This window comes from Chelmon rostratus, chromosome 22, assembly GCF_017976325.1.
Source record: "Chelmon rostratus isolate fCheRos1 chromosome 22, fCheRos1.pri, whole genome shotgun sequence".
Taxonomy (NCBI): Eukaryota; Metazoa; Chordata; class Actinopteri; order Chaetodontiformes; family Chaetodontidae; genus Chelmon; species Chelmon rostratus.
Window position 1 is genome coordinate 10510766 of NC_055679.1, and position 21091 is coordinate 10531856.

At 43.1% G+C, this 21091-nt stretch overlaps 1 protein-coding gene across 1 annotated transcript; it reads left to right on the forward strand.

Moving 5' to 3' along the window:
• The first annotated feature begins 6127 nt into the window (after positions 1-6127).
• On the forward strand, positions 6128-19728 carry nudt4b (nudix (nucleoside diphosphate linked moiety X)-type motif 4b). The gene is made up of 5 exons (XM_041963708.1): positions 6128-6558; positions 13745-13855; positions 15222-15266; positions 15541-15628; positions 16306-19728. The coding sequence occupies exons 1-5, from the start codon at positions 6463-6465 to the stop codon at positions 16524-16526; spliced, it is 561 nt and encodes a 186-aa protein (XP_041819642.1). The 5' UTR covers positions 6128-6462; the 3' UTR covers positions 16527-19728.
• Positions 19729-21091: the final 1363 nt, after the last annotated feature.

Below are 21091 nucleotides of genomic sequence, written 5' to 3' on the forward strand. Positions count from 1 at the left end.
ACCTGTCAGAACAGGCGTTATTGAACACCGTCAGTCCTGATTCGTTGTTGGCTCATGCCTGGTGACTTGATAGGTTTCTCCTGCTTTCGCTTTTGCCTCAGCAGAGCTGATGATAGAAACATTTTCTTTTTCCACCTTCTCACTCCCAGCGTGTATGTAAGCCATATAGAAATCCTCGCATCAACAGTTGAAAGTTCACTGTCGGATTATGACATTAAAAGGTGTGTAACGGGATTTTCTTTCATGTTCTGCTAATCCATAAATCTTCAGAATGCCTCTGTTCATCTCAGTTTTAAATGCCTTTAGCATCTAACAATAAACCTTTCCTTTCTGTCACCCAGAGCGACACTTAAGTCGCTGAACGGTGATTGTTCCCTCAAGGTTACCCTCCTCTGTCACAGTATCTCTCTGGAGCAGTGCCTGTAAATGAAGGCCGCCAGTTTGAATCCCGTGGACGTCCTCTTTTTTTTGTCAACACTCTCCAGGGCGGCTCTCAGGTGAGTGTGGAAGCTCGACTTCCTCCTCCTCGCCTTCAGTCACTGCCCACAGGCCTCACCGCGGTCACCTTCTGAGTCTTAACCCACCTGTTTTCGGCGAGTGACATCTTTTTCAGGCCCCTTGTGTCATCAGCACTGTGGGGTTTTGTTTTTTTTTTTGTCTCAGACGACTTTCCCACATTCTGGAAATCACACTGTCACTGTCTGGCTTTGTTTATGCCCCTTAAAGCCTAATCTTCACATGATTATAGAGTGTGTGTGTTTTTGTTCTGCTTCAAGGAGACAGAGACCTCATTGTGAGGGGAGCATTTGCCCGCAGGTAGCCTCAACAGTCTGAGCAGGAGTTAATGTTGGCCTTACATTGCAAAGTCTTTTTTTTAAAAGCATCAAAAATTAAGTGCACTTTAAAAATATATATATATATTTATATTCCCTTTTTTTATCATCATTCTCCTGATAAAACATACGCTTTGACCCCACCCTATTTGTCCCTGTCTTTCTGAGTGCGCCGGGTAATTCATCCCTAAGTAATGTTTACCCATGTTGAGTCTATTTTATCCTCAGCTATCATAATGACAGGCTTTAATATGCACCAACAAGCCTCCATTGTGTCCTTCAGCCCTCACAACCAACTTATTGTCATTCTTGCATCTGCAGCCTTGAGACCTGTATTTATTCTGTTGTTTAAACTGTTAAGAGGGATGTTGATGTGAGTCACAGACTGGAAAGAGGCCGGTGCCGCTCAGACCTTTCCGTACAGTCGCAACTGTATTTAGCGCTCATTTTATAGCTGTTAATGCTGACGGCAACAGTCGGAAATTGAAGATTTCAACAGACATACACGCCATGAAAATTGTAGGCACTTAATTCGGTTGGATCGTCTATTAATTGCTCCATCGTGTTGGACACTGATTCTGCAAAGACATACGCAAATGCACAAATTAAATTCCATTGTTGGGCTGACAATGACGGAGTAAAGTCGGAGTTATTAACATTTCTGAAAAATCGAAGTTCTGATGAAGAAGGCTCAGGTTCTCTGAGCTCCCTGGCGGTGCTGGAATGGAGGAGCACCTTCATGGAGGGCGCGGGTCGGTGTTGCAGGCTCTATATTCAACAGTGACGGCGGCTCACATCATTCATGGCAGCCTTGGCCGGCTGTCAGGAGCCCACTCCATCGCTGGATGAGCTCCATCCCATGACAGCACTCACCCTGCAGACAACTGTCCTGTCCGTGTTTGTCGTAGTAAAAATAAGGGTGAGGTGAGATTACTGAAGCTTAATTTTAAACTGGTGTCTCGTAATGGAGACATTTTGGGAAAACAGATGGCCCAGTCTAAAATTAGCCTGATAGCCACTGCATGATTATCCATTCACTAAATTTAGGAGGGAATAAATGATGTGTCATTGTCCTCAGCTTGATCAGAATTACGCGTTCGAAGGCGTTTCAGCTTCACGTCTCCATTCTCCCTTTATGGCACGAAGCCATCCCCTCACATGCCTCGCTTCTGAAGGCTCAGCGCTGAGGTCAAAGAAGAGACTCGCTTGAGCTAATCAGCTCGGGATTTTATACTCGTAATCGCCCGGCTGCAAACACTGAGTGGATCACAGGCAAATGAAGATTCAGATTAGGCCCCGTATGTGAGAGTGTTCCTCTGTGTGTGTGTTAATCGGTGTAGACACACTGTATTGAATATGTGTGATGTAGGTTCTTGTGAGTGCATGTCAGATTGCGTCCGTGTGTGTGTGGTTTGAACCCGTTGCGTCGTCGGGAAGCAGATGTCCTCTGACTCTCCTGATAAAGTGAGGACGGTGATAAGCAGACGTTCAGTTCTGGCTCGTCCGCTCCTCCATCTGTCTCAAGGCGAGCCAGGAGAAACTGGATCTCTCTATTCCCCTCACACCTCAGCTAAAAGAGGGCCTCGTAATTGCCTTCCTTTGCTATGCATGAAGATGATGATAAACCACGTCAAGTGTCGTGGCGACAGGAAGATTTATTTTCCTCTGAGGTGACTGATGCCATTAAGATGATAACATGACTGAGCATCTGTTTTTTTGGTGGCAAGATTCTACTTTTAGTCCATTATAAAGGACTGAACATCATATATCATATGCAAATGTCATTACAATTCTAGAAATACAAACATTTTCTGACATGGCTCCCTAACCCTGGTAACAATGATGTAAATCCTCTAAAATAAAAACACTTTTCATTCACTTTTGAATTTAGATTACCTCTTTATCCATCAAATATACAGTTACCTGAGCTATATAACAATCTACATGTTCATTTAAACATTTGCTATCATCCGTCCACAGCCATTATTTCATCATCATAAGGAGCTCAATGAGTATTTTGTGTATTTTAACTTGGCTTTTTGTGGTCTGAAATTATCACTCCATCATCAGATTTTACCATCAAGTCATCACATCATCATCAGATCAGTGAAATGGCAGCATAAAAGAAGACGATGAGGCTGTGTGATTTCCAGTAACTCCATGACCTGCAGGCTTATTGTATTTCTGTCACATGCAGGCGATAACTAAAAGGATAACATGACTTGTGCATGTAGTGATTTTTTTCCCATCAATGCAGAGGAATTTCTTTGTTATCTGGAGAGTCATTATCCCCGCAGTTTGCTCAAGATATGTGTGCAATCAGGGGGGAATCTGAGGGTTACTGGGGTTAACTTGTGGGGACCTTTTGTTGTACGGTTTTCTTTATTATTTTTTCAGTACACATAATAAGAGACACCAACAGCAACAACACAGTGAGAGTCTGCAGCCATGCTAACAGCTCTGTGAGGCTGTACGCAGCAGCACTTTGAGCTAAATGCTGGCATGCTCACAATGTCAGTGCTAAGATGCTGATGTGTAGCGATAATGTTTGCCTTGTTCAACTACTTAGCTTAACATGTTAGCAAGCTAACATTTGTTAATTAGCACAAAGCACAAAGTACAGGTAAGGCTAATGGGAATGTTTCATCTCATGGCAATCCATTCAATTATTGGCATTAGATGAAAAGTCAAGAGGTCGCCAATGTCAGTAGGATTCATCCTCCAGGGACCATGAATGTCTGCACCAACTGATGTGCCAGTTCATCTAGTTCCCGCACATGTTGAGATTTTGACCTGGATACATTTTGACCATCTCTGTGCACTGCAGGAAAAGTCAGGGCATCTCCAACATCAGTAAGATTCACCCTCTGGGGACCATGAATGTCTGTTTCATGGTAATCCGTCTCTGACATGAAAGCTGTGCTGTAATTTATGCGTCACTGGTTGATATAACTGCTCTATAGTGACAACGGATGATCTGTCATTCATGATGGTTTGACATATGATGTTTTTTCAGTTCATTCTGCTTTGATATATGTTATTCAGACAATGTTTTGACTTGTAATTTGCATTTTGTGGAATTTTCACTCTTTTGTGTCTCTGGGTGAAATGTTCTGTATGGCTTTGTTTTTGACAGCCATCATTTCTGATTCATTTTGTTATGAAAGATGATATTTTATTAGATGTTGTTTAGTACGTCCATCTCATACCTCCCAAATACACGCCGAGCCAGCTATCTACACATGTCTTCCAACAAGTCGGAGTCGAGGGGAAATGCAACGCTTCATGCATTAGGCTTTCACATTTGGTCGCCATATTGTCTGCTGTTGCTGAAAAGTAGGCTGCCAGATAAGATAAAGAACCACCTTCAACACAACTTGATTATCTTCACAAACAAGACGATTGTCTTACTCTTTTGACTACTTGATCAGTCTCATTCTTTGATTGATCTTTGCCTCCTGGTAGTCGTCCGGCTTTTGACGTTATCTGAGGAGTTACAACATGTGGATCGTCCTCAGCCTGCAGGTCAAAGGTGAACTAAAGGTGAAAGGAGATGTTAAAGCACCTGGAAAGACAAAGTAGCGTATGCGTCTGCTGTATCGCATGCTATTCGTGGATTACAGCATCCGAAACAGAGAACGCATTTCATCAGTTAATAAGATACAGCTGTTTGGAGTGTAATTGCAGTTTCTACAAGCTTCACCTGTGGAGACATTACGCGAGAAGGGATTGCATTATTCATTCACCTTAAATCATATGAGTTTAACACGAACCCAGCGACAACATGGGAGTGCCACCAGATATGACTGGAGACAGATTTCAATCGTATGTGTTTAGTCAGGAGGAGCAGTTAGGAGTGGTGCTTACTCCCAGTGACAGCTTCCCCTAAACATTCTGTCTCTGTTGCAACACTGAGACCTTTGACCGTCTGTTAAAACGCCTCATTTTCTCCAACCTCTAATATTTTATCCAAATTAACGTTTGAGTATGCGCTTCAATGATTGCGCAAATGCCTCATCCCATTTTTTTTCATGCCAAATCTGACTGGAAATTACCTCAGTTATGATGTAGATGGGAGTCACTGACTGATTTCCCAACACACCAGATTAGATGGAACTAACCCATGAACTACTGAGCATGTAATACATGATATGGTGCACAGTTTTGCCAAAAACACCCCCAAAAGACCCAAGGAGAAGGAGAAAACTAGAATCTAGTGAGTGTTAAAAGTGACACTGCTGTGCTCATTTTAAGCAAAATTTTATGTATGTATGTATATTTATATAGCGTTCCTTTAGCAAATAAAAGGACAGAATCTACATTTGTATTGGAACGGGGGACTTCTCCCAGAAGAAAACTCCCATGAAAGTGCAATAAAAACGCCACGGCTAACTGAGCGATGACAAATACACGAGCTCATAGCAGGGCTGATTTTATTGGTTAGCAGTGGCTGAGGTTTCATAATATGAGGAGAGGTGAGGCTCCAAGTCTGGTGTGTCTGACTAATAAGCAGTTCTTAATATATTTTTCAGGAGTTTATGGGTTTGATTTCAGAACTGGTGCTTCACACCCCACTGAGAACAAAGTGAGCCGGTGTGCAAGCAGGTTTTTCCAATTGTCACATTATTTTGAACAGTAATTTAACTTTTTCCAACATTTCCTGCTTGGATTGTAAAGCTGTGTTGTAATATAAATAGTGTTAAACTGACAAATTTACATCCACACTCAAAAAGAAAAGAAAAGGAAAAAAGAGGTCTCATCGCCTGCATTTACTCCGGGATTTGGGAGATTGTAGCAACCTGGGGAGACAATTTTGTGTTTGTATAGGCTTGTTATAGTATTTTCAGACTATATATATTTAAGTTTGACCATTTTTGACCAAAAACAGATTGGAACAGAATTCCAGCTAGAACTTTACTCCTGACAGTGTGGAGCATGTTTTGAAACAGATCAGCTGATTTTAATGAATCAAACCTGAAAAAGTGTTTCACCACAAGTTACTGCAGATGCAGCACACATGAGGGATCACTCATCAGGCCTTTCATGAACATCCTCACTGCACACTCTCAAATCAAGACACTATGGTCCAGTGTTCTGCAGCACCGGTGTGGAAGACGTCTGCACAAATTACGCATTTGTTTACCGGTATTATCACTGTTTTGACCAGAAATGTAGCTCCGCCCAACGTGACCGACCGACCAATGAGCTCATTCCCAGCGAAGAGGAGTGATCTATATCTAAAACTCCAGTCTGCCTGTTCATTGTACTGAGTCAGCGGCCATGCGCAAATGGATCCAGAGGAGGGCTGTGCTGTGTAGGCTGTAGTCTACATAAGATCGCTGCCTGCGGGGCTGGACACACACACCGCCGACTGCAGCCGGAGCTTGCATCTACCTTCCAGACGCACTTGATTTATGAGGAAAGCATAAATCCGGGACAGTCTGACGGCTACCTTGGGATCTCTCCAGCGACCCCTCCTCCTCTCATTAGACCACCTCGGACCACGGATGCGGAGAGCAGCAACGATGCGGCGGCTCCGCTGTTAACTCGTTGGACCCCTCTCTCTATCTCTCTCTCCCACCCTCTCTCTCTCTCTCTCTCTCTGTTTCTGCCGGTGTTATCATCCACAATGAAGCTCAAGCCGAACCAGACCAGGACATACGATGGCGAGGGCTTCAAGAAGCGAGCGGCGTGTCTGTGCTTCAAGAATGAACGCGAGGAGGAGGTGAGAGGCTTCGCGCTGCGTGTAACTGGACCACATGAACGATATGCAGGGGTTGTGTGTGACTTTGTGGCCTAGTCATCCCCCCCATCTGCAACCAGTCATTCAAACGACACATGGGTGATGATGACCAAAATTGACACTGATCTTTGATAACACGCGTGGCTTTTGATTTATGGCGTCTTCGTCTTGGTGTAGCAACAATCAGGCTGTTTTTCTGTTCTACTCTCAATGCCACTGTTTTGGTTGGTGTTTCCGTGCTGTTGCTGCTGCTGCTGTTGCTGCGCCTTGAGCCATCCAGTTCAGGCTAGTTTGAGGAGCACGTAGAGAAAGGGGAGAAAAAAGGCTGTCAAGTTCGCGTCCGTTTACAACAAACTACCAACTTTTTCGACTTTCACAATAAAACACATGGCTAAGAAACCAATTTGAAACGGCCTTGCGCTACAGCAAAGCTCTTATTTTGAAGGCGCCTTGGTTTTACTTCCTGTTAGCTTCTTGCTAGCTTGAGGTAGCCAAGAAAGGGGGGGCGAGGCGCTCTGCTGCACGTTTCCTTTAATAGCAGGATTAACGTCGGCTTGTGTTGAGTGGGCATGTGAAAATATAGGCTACGAGGGTATAATTAAATATATCTATCAAATGTCGCGTCACGTCGCCACATTTAACACCGCGACGGTGTCAGCATCCATGACCAGGCAGTGGCCATTCATGATTATGCTGCATCCCGCCGGCCTTGAGCGGGCAGCTGCGTAGCAATTATGTGGATGAGGATTTAAAGGGGCCTTCGCCGTGTAAATAATGAATGTGGGGTGACAGACTTACATTGTTGTTGTGTCTTAAAGACTTTCGGAGGCGATGCGCAGTACAGTGGATCCACTGTGGAGGGGATTACCGCAGCTTGCAGATGAGTTTTCCACCCTAAACCTAAAGATACACTGGCTGGTGTACTCCAAAGATATCAGGATGCTACAAAATCTAGCATACTTATTGTTGGATTTATTTATTTATTTATCTTTGACATGATGTGGCTTGGGCAGCTCTTTTGAACTAAACAATTTAAACTTTTAAAAAGTGAGTCTGAAGACAAGATATGGACACACACGGCACACACACATGAAATAGGACTCAATAGACCTACACGATCTCTCTGCATCGGACCCTGGATGCTAAGAGGGGTGATCATATAGATTTACACTTATCCAGAGAGCCTGTATTAATGTAAACGACTCTGTAAAGTTGTGCAGGTTACAACTGTGCATTGATGGATGGAGCGACACTATTTCCAGGTGCAAAAATACACCTTTTTAACAATCTTCATGCTCTAGACAGAGCCCTGTTCTATAAAGCACCCCAGGTCGTGTTTTGGGTTCGTCACAAGCTATTCTTGCATATTTACATTCATGTTTGGTAAGCTGCTGGTCAATTTGTGGGACTAATAGTATCCTTTTATCCATATTACTACTCAGTCGTATTTATGTCCAAGCATCACGACCGTTTCTTTGTTATTGTGGCACATTCTTTGCACGCCTAAATTTAGCCTCCTCCTTGAGCTTGGCATAAACAAACTGTTACACAATATACTGTAAAAGCAGCCCAGTCTGGTGTCACTAGACTGGCAATGAGAGGTCTGCCTGAGCCCTCCAGTGTTTGGCTGCAACACACAGATCTGAAGATTTACCACACACACACACACACACACACACACACACACACTAGGACTGCACGATGTTGTGGGGAAAAAAAAATTATAACTTGTAATCACAGCAAAGGACAGTCAGAAGATATTGTGACAACAGAAGCGCGTAGGTGTGACCGTCACCCTCAGGATTTTCAGGCTTTGACAGGCATGTCTGCTCATGCAGCCGCAGAGATGACACGGCTTGGAGCGAGAGGGCCGATCTGGCGCTCTGATTGGGATTTTGGGTGCGAACAATGGCACATTTCTGCCTAAGGAAGCTTGAAGTACGGGGCTTCGTGTTATCAGTGCTTCCCTTAAACCCACGCCAACGCGTACACAATCAGTTCCTGGACACAGGAGACCTAACTGTGGTGAAATAAGAGCTGTACATGCTGCTGCCGGACTGTTTTGTTTTGGAGAGGAGAGGAGAAAGCTGAGCCCTCGGGGCGAGGTGCTCTGTGACAGCAATTAAACTGCTAACAGAGGACACTGACGGAGCAGTGATGGCTGAGTGGATCACCTGAGTTTAACAGCATGAGAGCTGCTTGAGGCCAAGGGAGCCTTTATGAATTATTTTGCACCATAATAATGAAGTGATAACTTGTAGAAACCCACAGTTGAATAAGAAAGTCCTATGTTTTTTGATATTAATAGTAGACTAAATGACTGTGTGTGAAGTGGGTGCTCTTAGTGATTGGCCTGCGGAGTATTATCACCTGACACTGCTGTTCCCCTCAGCGCTGCCGAGCTTTAATTGCAGCTCATTGTTTTGGTTTTTCTGGCCACGCTTCACTGTCTTGGTTCAGTCTCACATCTCTCGGTGTTGTGTCCAGCAGCGTATTCAAAATGCTGTGCAAACCAACTGTATGCTACCTCGCCAGCAACAAACGGCAGCATTCAGCAGCTGACGAGAGCGATGTTTCCCTCAGGAGTTGGTGGAGGACAAAACGGAGCTAAAAAGAAAGTGAAGGCCTCACATTCTCCAAATGCTAATGTTGCTTCACGTCTGCTGGATGTGTAAACAAGCAACAGTTAGCTCACTGGATCAGCTAAAAAGGAGATGTCAGTGTTGTGTTCAAGTGTCCTTTAAATTATCTTAATTTCTGAATCCAAACTTTAAATTTAAAATCTCTTGGTTTGTCTTCATGGTTTAGAAGCAACCCAATGTATTACACGCTGCATCGTCCAGTTTTTTTGGCACTGTTAAGGCTCTATGAAAATAAACTTTATATAATGCCGCGAGTTCATGCATTATTTATGATCCTCTAGCAGTAACCTCCGCCTTTATCAGATTATAACCCAGATGCTACATATTGAAGCCACTGCAGCAGATTGTAAACCGCGTCATGCTGGACACGGGAGGAGGAGGTTATCAGCGAGAGTGGATGCTTCATCATAAAATCAGAAATGTAGGCGTTCAGTCTCTCCGTCCCTTCCTCTCCTGCCGCTGGTATTCCCTGTTTATGACTCCTCTCTTATTTGTTGGTACCTGTATAATGCAGCGACTATATTACTGTCTTAGTGCTATTGATTCCACCCCTGCACTTGTGTACTTGAGTGTCTCAGACTTTCCATCATTCTCTCTTCCCGGCACCCGGCCTGGCCTGGCATTTGGAGCCTTCTTTATTTGACAGCTACAGGCGTCCTCCTTGGGAGGAGGAGGAGGAGGAGGTGGTGTTTATGTCCTCCAGAATATCCCTGCCTGCTGTCCCTGTTTGAGGCCATGCCAGAGGACTCGCTGCCATAGCCTGCATTTTACTACCAATAGTTCTGATATCTCAGATTGAGTTGTGACTGATCTTCTTTTCTAAACCAGTTGCAAGACAGGCTTTTGCGCTTCAGTACTTTTCATGTTGGTTATCGAGGAGCTGATGCTTGTTGTTGCATAAGAGGCTAGACAGTTCCACATGAGTCTGACAGTTGTCCATGTGGTTTTCATGACCCAGAGGGGATTTACTGTATGTTTCCTCAGAATTTGCACGCGTCCTTTGCTACACCGGGGGCCCCCTGGGCAGAGGTGGGAGTTGCAAAGCAGGAAAATGTCAGTGGGAAACACTACAGTGCTCCTCTGGGGTTTCTCCTTCACCCTGCCCCACTTTCCAAATATAAGTGGGCTTTCTGTGCTCGGAGTTCAGCTGTCAGGCGACCCATGTGTCATGACGGTGTGAGTTATTTTGTTTTGGCTTTTCATCTTCTAACTGTAGCCTGTCGTGTGTTTTTCTGAGGAAAGTTAAAAAACAGTAGATGAGTACGTTAACCCCTGGAGTACAGTTACCAGGGGATACTCGAAAACATCACTCATTCATTTGACAAAATGTAAACGATGATTAGATTAGAAAAAAAACACACAAATGAAACCAGCTTTAACACCTGAACGCTACATGTTGCGCTTGAGCGGACTTGAAATGTAGTTAGCAAGAGAGCAGATAAGTCTAAACAGTTAGCTAAAAGTATAAAAGACTGGAGAAGATAGCTGAAGTGAATAAATGAACAGTTCAAATAGTTAGGTAACTGTAATGGACTAAAATAGCTATCTATAAGTTAGATGAAAGTATTGTTTTATGATTGATAACTAGCTAAAAGCGATAGCTAAATGGTTAATAGTTAGCCAAGAGTAACAGGCAAACAGTTGATTGTAAGCAAAGGGTAATAGCTAAAAGGTTGATAGTTAGCTGAAAGTTATGGATAAATGCTTAATAGTTAGTGAGGAGTAATAGCTAAATGGTTAATAGTTAGCCAAGAGTAACAGGCAAACAGTTGATTGTTAGCAAAGGGTAATAGCTAAAAGGTTGATAGTTAGCAAAGGGTAATAGCTAAAAGGTTGATAGTTAGCTAAGAGTAACAGCTAAACGGTTGATAGTTAGCTAAGAGTAACAGCTAAACGGTTGATAGTTAGCTGAAAGTTATGGATAAATGCTTAATAGTTAGTGAGGAGTAATAGCTAAATGGTCAATAGTTAGCTTAAAGGGACAACTTAGTGATTGAAATAGCGAGCTAAAAGTAATGGATAAATGTTGAAAATAAGTACCAAAGCCACTTTTATATAATGAAATGTTCAATAACATCCAGTTAAAAATCAAATCAAAACGACACATTTGGAACATGATGGCTGGTGTTGAAGGGCCACTGCAGTCCATCCCTGACCGGGCTGTGAGGTGCGTCAGAGAAAAAAGTTGGGAACACATCACTGGCGGCTTAATGAACTTCAAATACTTGCATATCAGTGACTTGACTGGACTTCTAAAACTTGACCTGACCTGTGGTTAGACAGATGAACGGAAGCTTGCAGGCTTGATTTTGTTGTGATGGCAAAACGTCTCTTCTCGCTGAAGTGTCCCTTCGCAACGCTTTAAAGGCAGCGCCAAACCCCTGCTGCTCCCTCTCATGAACGTGTGGCTGTATTCATCTCAGAAGCACGTGTGAAGAAGCTCTTAATTACACACAGTTTGTAATATGTCGATTCAGCGCTCCACATTCCTAAATTCATTAAAGCGAAACTAAAATAGGACAAATGGGAGTTTCATGGGACGGCAACCAAGAGATAAAAAGGGAACAAGCAAAGAGGAGATGGTCTTCGTCCTCGCTGCCCCGGAAGCTCTGTGGCTTTTGTTTTGTATACATCTCACACTGTCAACTTAGGACACGTTGACACCGCTGATCTCCCTTTGAGCCTCGCTGGCTGCAACACGCAGACCACAACCAGACAGCGAGGCCAGCGGGTTGGGCTGCTTTGAGATTGCTAACGCATCCAAAACATAAAGAAGATCCTCTGAATCTTCCAATTAAAATTGCCATCTTTTTCTCTTAGTTTTCTCAAATTGTGATTCAAGGCCAAAAGTTCACAGCTTGTTTGAGCTCACCTCACTGTCAAAGGTCAGCCTGTTCTTCAAAGCACTCAAGCAGGTTACAGGGTTCAATTTTTCTGCTTCTTTTTACAGTTTGCACCCTACTTTGCACACTATTAATACTATTAATGCAAAGGCCCCTTCCCTGAACACACGTGTGTGTCTGTACACTATATAAAACATGCACCTGTTGCATGTGATTAACACCTGCTATGTGTTTTTCTTGCACCCTTTTCACCTCCAGAAAACGTTCACTGAGGGTGCACACGCCTAATCCACGTCGTCATGCTTGACATTTGAACTGCATGCGCATGCAGCCCCCCTCCACCCCCCACCCTTCATCCTAACCTATATCGTCCGGGAATAAGCAGGTGGCCGAGTTGGGTGAACGTAGCACGTGAGGAGGACGACAGCCGACAGCGCTCGCTGTCCAGGCCCCAGGCATGTGCTGTCCAATCGGTTTGGACCGCGAGGCTGTTCTTTAGAAGATCCTCAGCGGCCCTCTGGTCGCTGCGGCTACAATCCCATTAGAGAACGTAAGGGAAGATACACGAAAGCTGAGTTAGGATTAGGTGACAGACTGACTCCGCTGGCAGATTACTGGATATGGTGATCAGATGGGCAGCAGAGGTGGATGTGACCATATGTTGCACAAAATGCTTAACTCACGTTTCTGTCTTTAACGCACTCACTGCTGTGTGTAGTAAAGTGACTTCTGATTTGACGATCGCTACCTGTATGAATCAGGGGGTGCAGTTGGATCACAGCCGAATGAGGTGCTTTTCTTGTATTGGCTGTTGATATTATTACGACCTGTGTCCCGCCGCAGACCACGTTTTAATAGTGATTGAATTGCTCCGTGCAAATGCGATAATGTTTACAGCAGGTGTGCTTGTGTCTGTTGTGGTTGCTATATGGATACTGCCAGAAACTGCAGACACGGGCGCATCTGATCTGTGCATATCGGTGCACACTGCAACTGTAGTGTAATTCAAGCCCCGCCGGCCGCTCAGGGGGAACACTGACTGGATTTGAGTGGCTCATGCTTGGTTTACATGCATTGTTTGCTGAGGTCAAGTTGAGCTGGAACCACTTCAGCGCCGGCTTTGACTGAGCTTCATCACTGGACTGAAAAAATGTAACGAGTGATCGCCAGTTTGTTCTTATTCTTCACTCTGTCATCCAGGTTTGCATGTCATATTTTACAACCATTGAAAGTACCAATTCAAATGTAAACAAAGCACCTTTTTTTGTGTGGATCATTCTCATATTTTTATAGAAATTCCATTAATTCAGCGAATTTGTTTCACTCAGAAGACCATCTATACCAAACGTCATGTCAGGATTAAATATTTAAGCAGCTGTGAGGGCTGTGGTAGATTTAGGATCCTGTAAGCAACAACGGAGAATAAATAGCAAAGGCAGCACCAATCATCAGTCATCTGTCCTTGAGTCCAAAGGGTCAAAGGTCATGTCTCATGTTAGGCCCTCAGTGTCAATGTAGCTAAATCATGGCCACTGAAAGAAGGAAAGAAGTCAGTATACTATTAAATGTACTGAACTTTTTTTTGTCTGAAGGGGCTTGCAAGGACTGCACGTTCCTTATTTCCCTGTAAAATAAAGGAATTGACCTGTTGTACCGTTCTTAAACTCAGGCTTTCTTTTCCAGGTGCTGCTGGTCAGCAGCAGTCGGCACCCGGACCAGTGGATCGTCCCCGGGGGTGGGATGGAGCCCGAAGAGGAGCCGTGTGGTGCCGCAGTGCGAGAGGTGTTCGAGGAGGTGAATGAACCAGAGATTTTCCAGATATTTGTCAGCATTTTCAGAGCACTGAATGATCAATTCCCAAAAGCATCATATTCTGCTATAGTTTCAACCAAGAAGTGTCATTTTGTTAAAGCGAAGTACCAAATAAGGGCAAGGTCAGTCACTTTCATGTTAAGTTGGAGTTAATACTGCTATAATGTAAGAAAAAAGAAAATCCCTCACAGTCTTGCACAGCATGACTTCCAGGTCATCGTACAGCTGCTGAGGACGCCACAGCTGTGATGTTTATGATTCCATTCATTATTACAATTATTATTAGAAGTCATGCAAAAATCTTAAACACACATCTGTGCTTCCCTGCAGTTGCACGACTCTCACATCATTCCCCTTTTCCTTAAAAAAAAAAAAGAAAAAGAAATGCTGAAATGACCAGAACTGGAGTTGCATGTTTCAAACTGTTGGCTGCAGCGTGCATGCCAGGGGCGAGAATTTTCAAGGGCCACGGTGTCAGTAGCTGGTCGACCGAGGTATCTGCTGGTATTCCAGAGGTCCCGCCGGTTGGGAACCTTGTGTTCTCAGCCACGTCAGCGATCTAAACTTGGCTGGTCGCTGGATTCCTGTGCATTCACAGGCCGGCTGGACGAACCAGTGTGACAGAGTGACACTTGTGAAGTATGCCGAGCGGGGGACCGGAGAAGGGGGCAGATGTCATATGTCTTTACAGTAATTTGATTCTTGCGAAGCACATCTGAATTAATAAAGCAACCGTTAAGTGTTATGAGAGAGACATAATAACGGTTCCGTAATAATACTCTTTCAGGATTCGTGCCAGGTTTAATTCCTCCAGGCGAAGGGACACTAGAAATGATTGATGAAGCGTTCAGGCAGTCTAAAACACTGCATGGATCCATAAAAAGATCATTGCACCTTTTAAGAGAAACAACGATTTGCAGTTTCTTAAAAAAAAATAGAAGAAGCTGAGAGGCCACTGAGGACCAAAACGCCAAAAATATCTCAGTCTGGGCATTTATTCTGAATGTTTTTGTGTGTGTGGATAATTGTTTGTCAAGCATTTCTCCATCAACACAAAGCCTGGGAGGTTAGCATAGAGTTCAGGACAAAGAGGCGGACCTGCAGCTCTTCAAAACATTGAAACATAATACACAATGCCCATTGTTTTGACTCGTAATGCAGTCTGTGGTTTGAACACTGCTTTTCACCTTCTATTCATCTTTGTGACTGATTGCGCTGTGAGGCCACCCTACTCAAAACCTAAAAAAAAAACAAAAAAAACAAATCGCACAAAAAAGCGTAACCTTCTGTCTACGAGAGCCAGAGAGGAAAATCAACCCTTTTTGTCATATTTCTATTTATTCCTCAGGCTGGTGTGAAGGGCAAGCTCGGACGTCTGCTTGGTGTTTTTGAGGTAAGCCTTCATGTGCATGAGAAAGTGCACTTTCAAGGGCAAAAGATGCACAATTAACCATGAAGTCCTTTACCTTTTGTAACCCATTAGAATGCAGTATATCGTGTAATATGGATTTTTATTAAGAACAATGTAGCCCAATGTGTATCAACACGCTAGCAACTAAACATCTTTAAGCACAATACACAAACACAACACACACATGAGACATGTTCTTGGTGCTGGATTTGATTATCACTGAATATTCAGCTTCCTTTCTTTCTGATCCCTTAAGCAAAACCAGGATCGGAAGCACCGGACGTACGTGTACGTGTTGACTGTCACAGAAACTCTGGAGGCCTGGGAGGACTCTGTTAACATAGGTAAAGTTTCCCATCACCCACTCGCGTGTGTTTTGCAGATGCTGTGACGGTGGATCTGTCTTCTGTCTCACATATTTATAGTATACTGTATCTTGTTATTTATGTGAAGGCCAGTGTAGCCCGCTATATGGGGCATCGAGGTATGCAGTGACAACAGGTGCCTATAAATCTAGGCCACTGATCTTTGCTGCAGTGGTTCTTGGCTGCAGTATATTACAGATGTCAGCAGCCTGGGCACCAGTATTCAACCTCCCTTTGTGAGGTGCTCAGTGGAGAGCATCGTCTACCTGTTACAAGTCACCACACCTGCTACATGCACTAGTTTCTATTTTCCACGAAGTATGTTTTGAAATCTGAAAGGGGCTTCAGCACGTGCTCTGTCTATTTTTGTGCATGCCTGCACGTATGTAGTATGTATGTATGTACATGATCCTCAAGATGCAGTATCTGCTTTCACTGTGCTCCAATTAAACTCGCCAACCAGACAAACCAATTAACTGAAGATAAAATATGAACACATGGTGCCTGTTGTGGTAGCTTCCTGCAGAATTCCTAACTACTGAGTCTTTATTATACTGTTAAATTGATAGAATCTGTATGCTCTGGCTCTCTGGTTGCACTAGCCAACATGAAAGCTTCCTTTTCACTCATACATCGTGCTCTGTCTCCCTCTGCAGGCCGCAAGCGGGAGTGGTTCACCGTGGATGAGGCCATCAAAGTGCTGCAGAGCCACAAACCCGTCCACGCTGAGTACCTGCGGAGGCTCCAGCTCAGCTGCTCCCCAACCAACGGAAACTCCATCCTCCCGAGCCCACCGCCGAACGACAACTACCCCCATTACAGCGCCACCGCCACCACCCCCTCAACGGGCAGCGTGTTGGGCACCTCCTGCAGATAGGACTGCACCGAAACCTTGTGTCCTGTCGGCTTGGACAGTTCACTGGAAGTCTGTACAGTCTTGCATGAATCCAATGACTTTTCAGAGCCATGGCTCTCCTGTACGTATCATTTCTAGTCTTAGCTGCAGGACAGACCAAAGCCATCTCCAGAACTGTGTAAAAGACTCGAGCAACCGAGTGGGAGACATCTCTGACAGACAAACTGTGGATACAGCTATCTCAAGAACACTTTTTCTTTTGCTGGCAAACACCAGACTGATGAGCTGAAGCTTGGAAGAGGCAGCTCCGGCAGACTCTGCTGGCGTTGGCGGCCTGGTGAATGAATGCCTTACAGAAACTTTGTATGAATGTTGTACTAGGGTCGTTTTATTTATCAGTCATTTTTACGTTCCTTTTAGCAGAATGGATATGCTTTCTAGTCAATAAAAGAGTAATTGACCCCAAAGCACGTCCATGGGGGGGGGGGGGTTTCTAGACAAAATAATGTCTAAGTCATCGAGCCATGATGATAACAGCATATTTTACCACGTGGATCTCATTTTAAACCTGATGTGCTTCAAGGATCTCTTCTGCTGCATTTCAATGTAAAGTGGGATTTTCTGCATCTCCTTTCAAAAAAATGATTGGTGGCATTAAAAAAGGAATAATATTTTAAAGAAACAATACAAACAAATATATTAAAAAAAAAACAAAAAACAAGAGAGCAAAATTTAATGGGAAATGCCATGATAGAAACAGCTTTTGGCCCTAAATGGTCAAAGGTCAGGTCCTGTCTCACAGGACTGCAGCAGCTGGCAGGGAGCTTATACCTCAGTAAACTGAAAACTGGATCTGAGTCACGATGCTGCGTTCGCAGTTAAACTTCAGCCGATGCCTCCGAAGTGACGAGTCCGCTAACCTTGACTGATCCAACAAACGGGTCTGTTGTCCATTAAAAGCCACATACCTTTCATCAGCGCTTACTGTTTCCCATGCTGTCACAGTGAAAGTATTTAATGGTGTAATGTACATCTTTGCCTTAGGTATTACATGCTGCTGGGGTCAACTTAAAAAAAAAAGGGGGATTTTCTTCAAATCATTCGCAAATTTCACTTCACATGAAAACGACTGACTGCTCTAGCTTTAAATGAACGCTAAGCAGTTTTATCACATTTCACGGTGCTGCAAAGCATTTTTTCATATATAATATGATTGTTTTCTCTACCATCTGCAAGTAAACACGATTACTTGTATCTAGGGCTGCAACTAACAACTATTTTCTTTCTCGATTCATCTGCCCATTCTTTTTTTTGTTTCATCTATTTGTGGTTTGGTCTATGAAATATAGAAAAACTGTGATCAATAGAATTAACCTGAGAGTCGCTGATCTCAGATTAATTCTCAGATCATAAACTCTATCAAAAAAACAACCTTTGTTGGTTATAATAATAATAACAAAAATAATAATAATAATTTTAATAGAAATATTTCAATATTTCTTCCTGGTTTTTCGGTTACTTCCTAAACAGTTTCCTGTCTGCCTCTCGGCTACATATCGTCAATTAAAGACGACAACAGTTTTGAACATGAAGACCGAAATCCAAAGAAAAACACAACTCAGCAGTTAAAATGTCACATCGCAGATCATAGTCCTTTGCTTGCCTAAGCGCTCTCACTGAAAAGAGACACCCACTCACTCCTGTGTTGACAGCTGAATGACGACTCGTAACCATACAGAGATTTGTAAATAGCTTTGAAGAGAAACGTTGAACGTGTGTTTTTAACCCTGTAAAATTTCTCTTAATATTTTATATATTTTTTAACAATGTGCAAATGGCAGGATAAAGAAAACGTGTAGAAAACCCACTGAGAACAGTATGTACAGTCTATTTGTATTGATGACAACGTGCCACAGGTTTAGGCCATGAGGGTTGGTTGGTTTGTGTCTTAGAACGATATAGAGACGGTTGAATTGATGCTTTTTAAATCACGATTTGGTGAAATTGGCGTGTGTCCGTTACGAATGAGGAGTTCAATGAGCAGCACAAAATGACAGGATAGAGAGATTTGAGAGATGTCGGAAAACGACATTTTTTCCTTTTTTACAAAATATATATACAGCATCTTGCTAATCAACTTGTGTGCATCAGATACACAAGATTGAATGTTAATGAATATCGACATAAATGATGAAATTGGGGTTTTTATAACATCTTAGGGGGGAAATGTTGGCAGGACTGTACGAGGAATTTGACTCATATGTTCTCACAGACAAACTTCTCATGTGTTCTGTTCTGTGGTAGTAAAAACATCTCTTCTGTTGACTTTCTCCAGGTGACCCAGACTTAAACCTAAAAACTTTGGTCTCCGTTCAACTGCTCTATCACAAAGTCTTATTTGCAACATCATAAACTCCGATACACCAATTCAGCCATCGTAAACTTCCAGCCTGGTCCAGTTCAAATAAGGACTCCAACCACCTAAACCGGTGTGTGTCTGTGTGTGTAAGTGTGTTTTGTTGCTTGATGAATGTCAAATATGACGTGCCAAACTGAAAAATGTGTTGAGGTGGAGAAATTTTTGATGTCACATTATAATATACAGATTTTTTTAGGCCAAAAAAAAAAAAAATACTGATCTCAAACATTGTTTTATGAACTTAATGTCATTCAGTATATAATCATTTAGATATTGACTGCATCCTTCATTGTTGAAATGATGACTAATGAATCACAGACACTTTTTACCCCACACTCTTGTCATGTAACCGAGCAAATAGACAACAATCCAGATAACATAAATTTAACTTAAACCCATTAATCTTGACATTTTTGCGGTTAGGTTTCCCTCTGAAACACCTTCTTGCTCCACTTGCTGGAACCTTTATTTAATGCTTGGGTCTGTGTTGATCTGTGCTGCTTTTCTGGGCGAAGCATGGCAGTCAGGGTAAGAACCCCACAGATGAAATGTATGTGCTCAAGTGCAAAAATGTAAAGCAGCCTGGACACAAGCGTCCGCAAAATGACCGAAACTGGACAGCTTGATTGTTTGCTGAACACACTGTATTGTCACATGGATGTATCAAGAGCATTTCAATCAAATGGAAGGTTGGTCACTGTTTCGTCATGAAGATTATGCACAGAAAAGTTTAACGTGAATGTGATTTGAAGACCTGGACTGGACAGATTGTTTTTGAGAAAAGATTGCATTAAAGGGGGAAAATCTTAATGTGACTATTGTTGGATTTTCATTTATTTGATGGCACTCTCGACTGTATGCACTGTCCATCAATCAAAAGGTCATGATTTTCCGCTCACAGAATCGCTGTGTGGCTTTCGAGAAGCAGTGAGAGACCCAGCAGCTAGTAAGCCACGATGTCAAAACATTTCAAAACATTAAACCAATTAGCTTAGGAGTCGTGACTAGATTAACCTGCTATAGGGCCCCAGGGAAAAAAATGTGGGCCACTTCCCACCCCCACCCCTCATTCTCAGCGGGGATTAGCATCTCTAATGTTACACCTTTAGTGGATGACATTTTTGGGTTATACAGATTGCACTGTATCAGATGACTGCTAAAACTGCATTTTGACCCCAGGACCAGATTTGCAGAGGCAGTTTCATTGATCATTCTGACATTTTCCCAAGCTAAATCTGCATCTTGTCCACAAATACCACATGAGCCTTCAGGACAGCTTTAACTAGTCGCCCAGCTTTGTTTGGAAATGACATAATTGAGCATATCATAATATCTTAGCAATGGAGGAGAATAGATTAAAAGCTGGTCTTTGTTCTCATCTGGGAAAAGAAAACAGGTCACCTGCAGCACAGTGGCAATTGCACAAAGAGTCAAATACTGGCAGCTAAATGAAACCAGATTCCTATCATAAATGTCTGGTAATGCTGGCAGGACATGGCTATAAAAGTTGGTTTAATTGCACTTCACATCTTGTGTAAAGACTGATAGTCTTTTCCCTGGAGAGACACACCTTGTGGACCTGCCCCTTGTGTCTGGCAGCGGCTTCCCCTCACATCTCAAGCCAAAGAGGGCGGTGCCCTGGTTCAGTGTGGAAAACTGGTCATGTGGGCACCTACAGACTCCTAAAGTCGCCTGTTACTCACTCATCAACAGGTGCACCTGTGCTCCAAAATTAGGCGGCTGCATTAACAAACGTTTGAAGAATGTACTCATCTCGCCTCTAAGCAAGGCGCCAAAAGTGGTCTAAATGGTCGCCAAAGTCCCTGTTTTGCAAAATCTACATTCAATATTGATACACAAAAGTTAAAAATCAACTTTCTGTAAGTTAGGGGTGTTTATAAGCTGGAAGAAATATACTCACAATACCGCAGTTTAATGATACTCACATTGCATGTAAAAGCCATGCTTCAGTAAAAGTACATACGTTTTAAATGTACTTGTACTTGTACTTATCAGTGATGCATCTATATTCAAACAGCAGTTTAATATTATACTTGGTCAAGGTAAAAATAATTTTAAAGGAAGAGTTTGATATTTTGGCTCTAATCTCTGTCCCTTAAAAATGTTAGCTTTGCTTAGCTTAGCTTACTATAAAGACTTGAGGCAG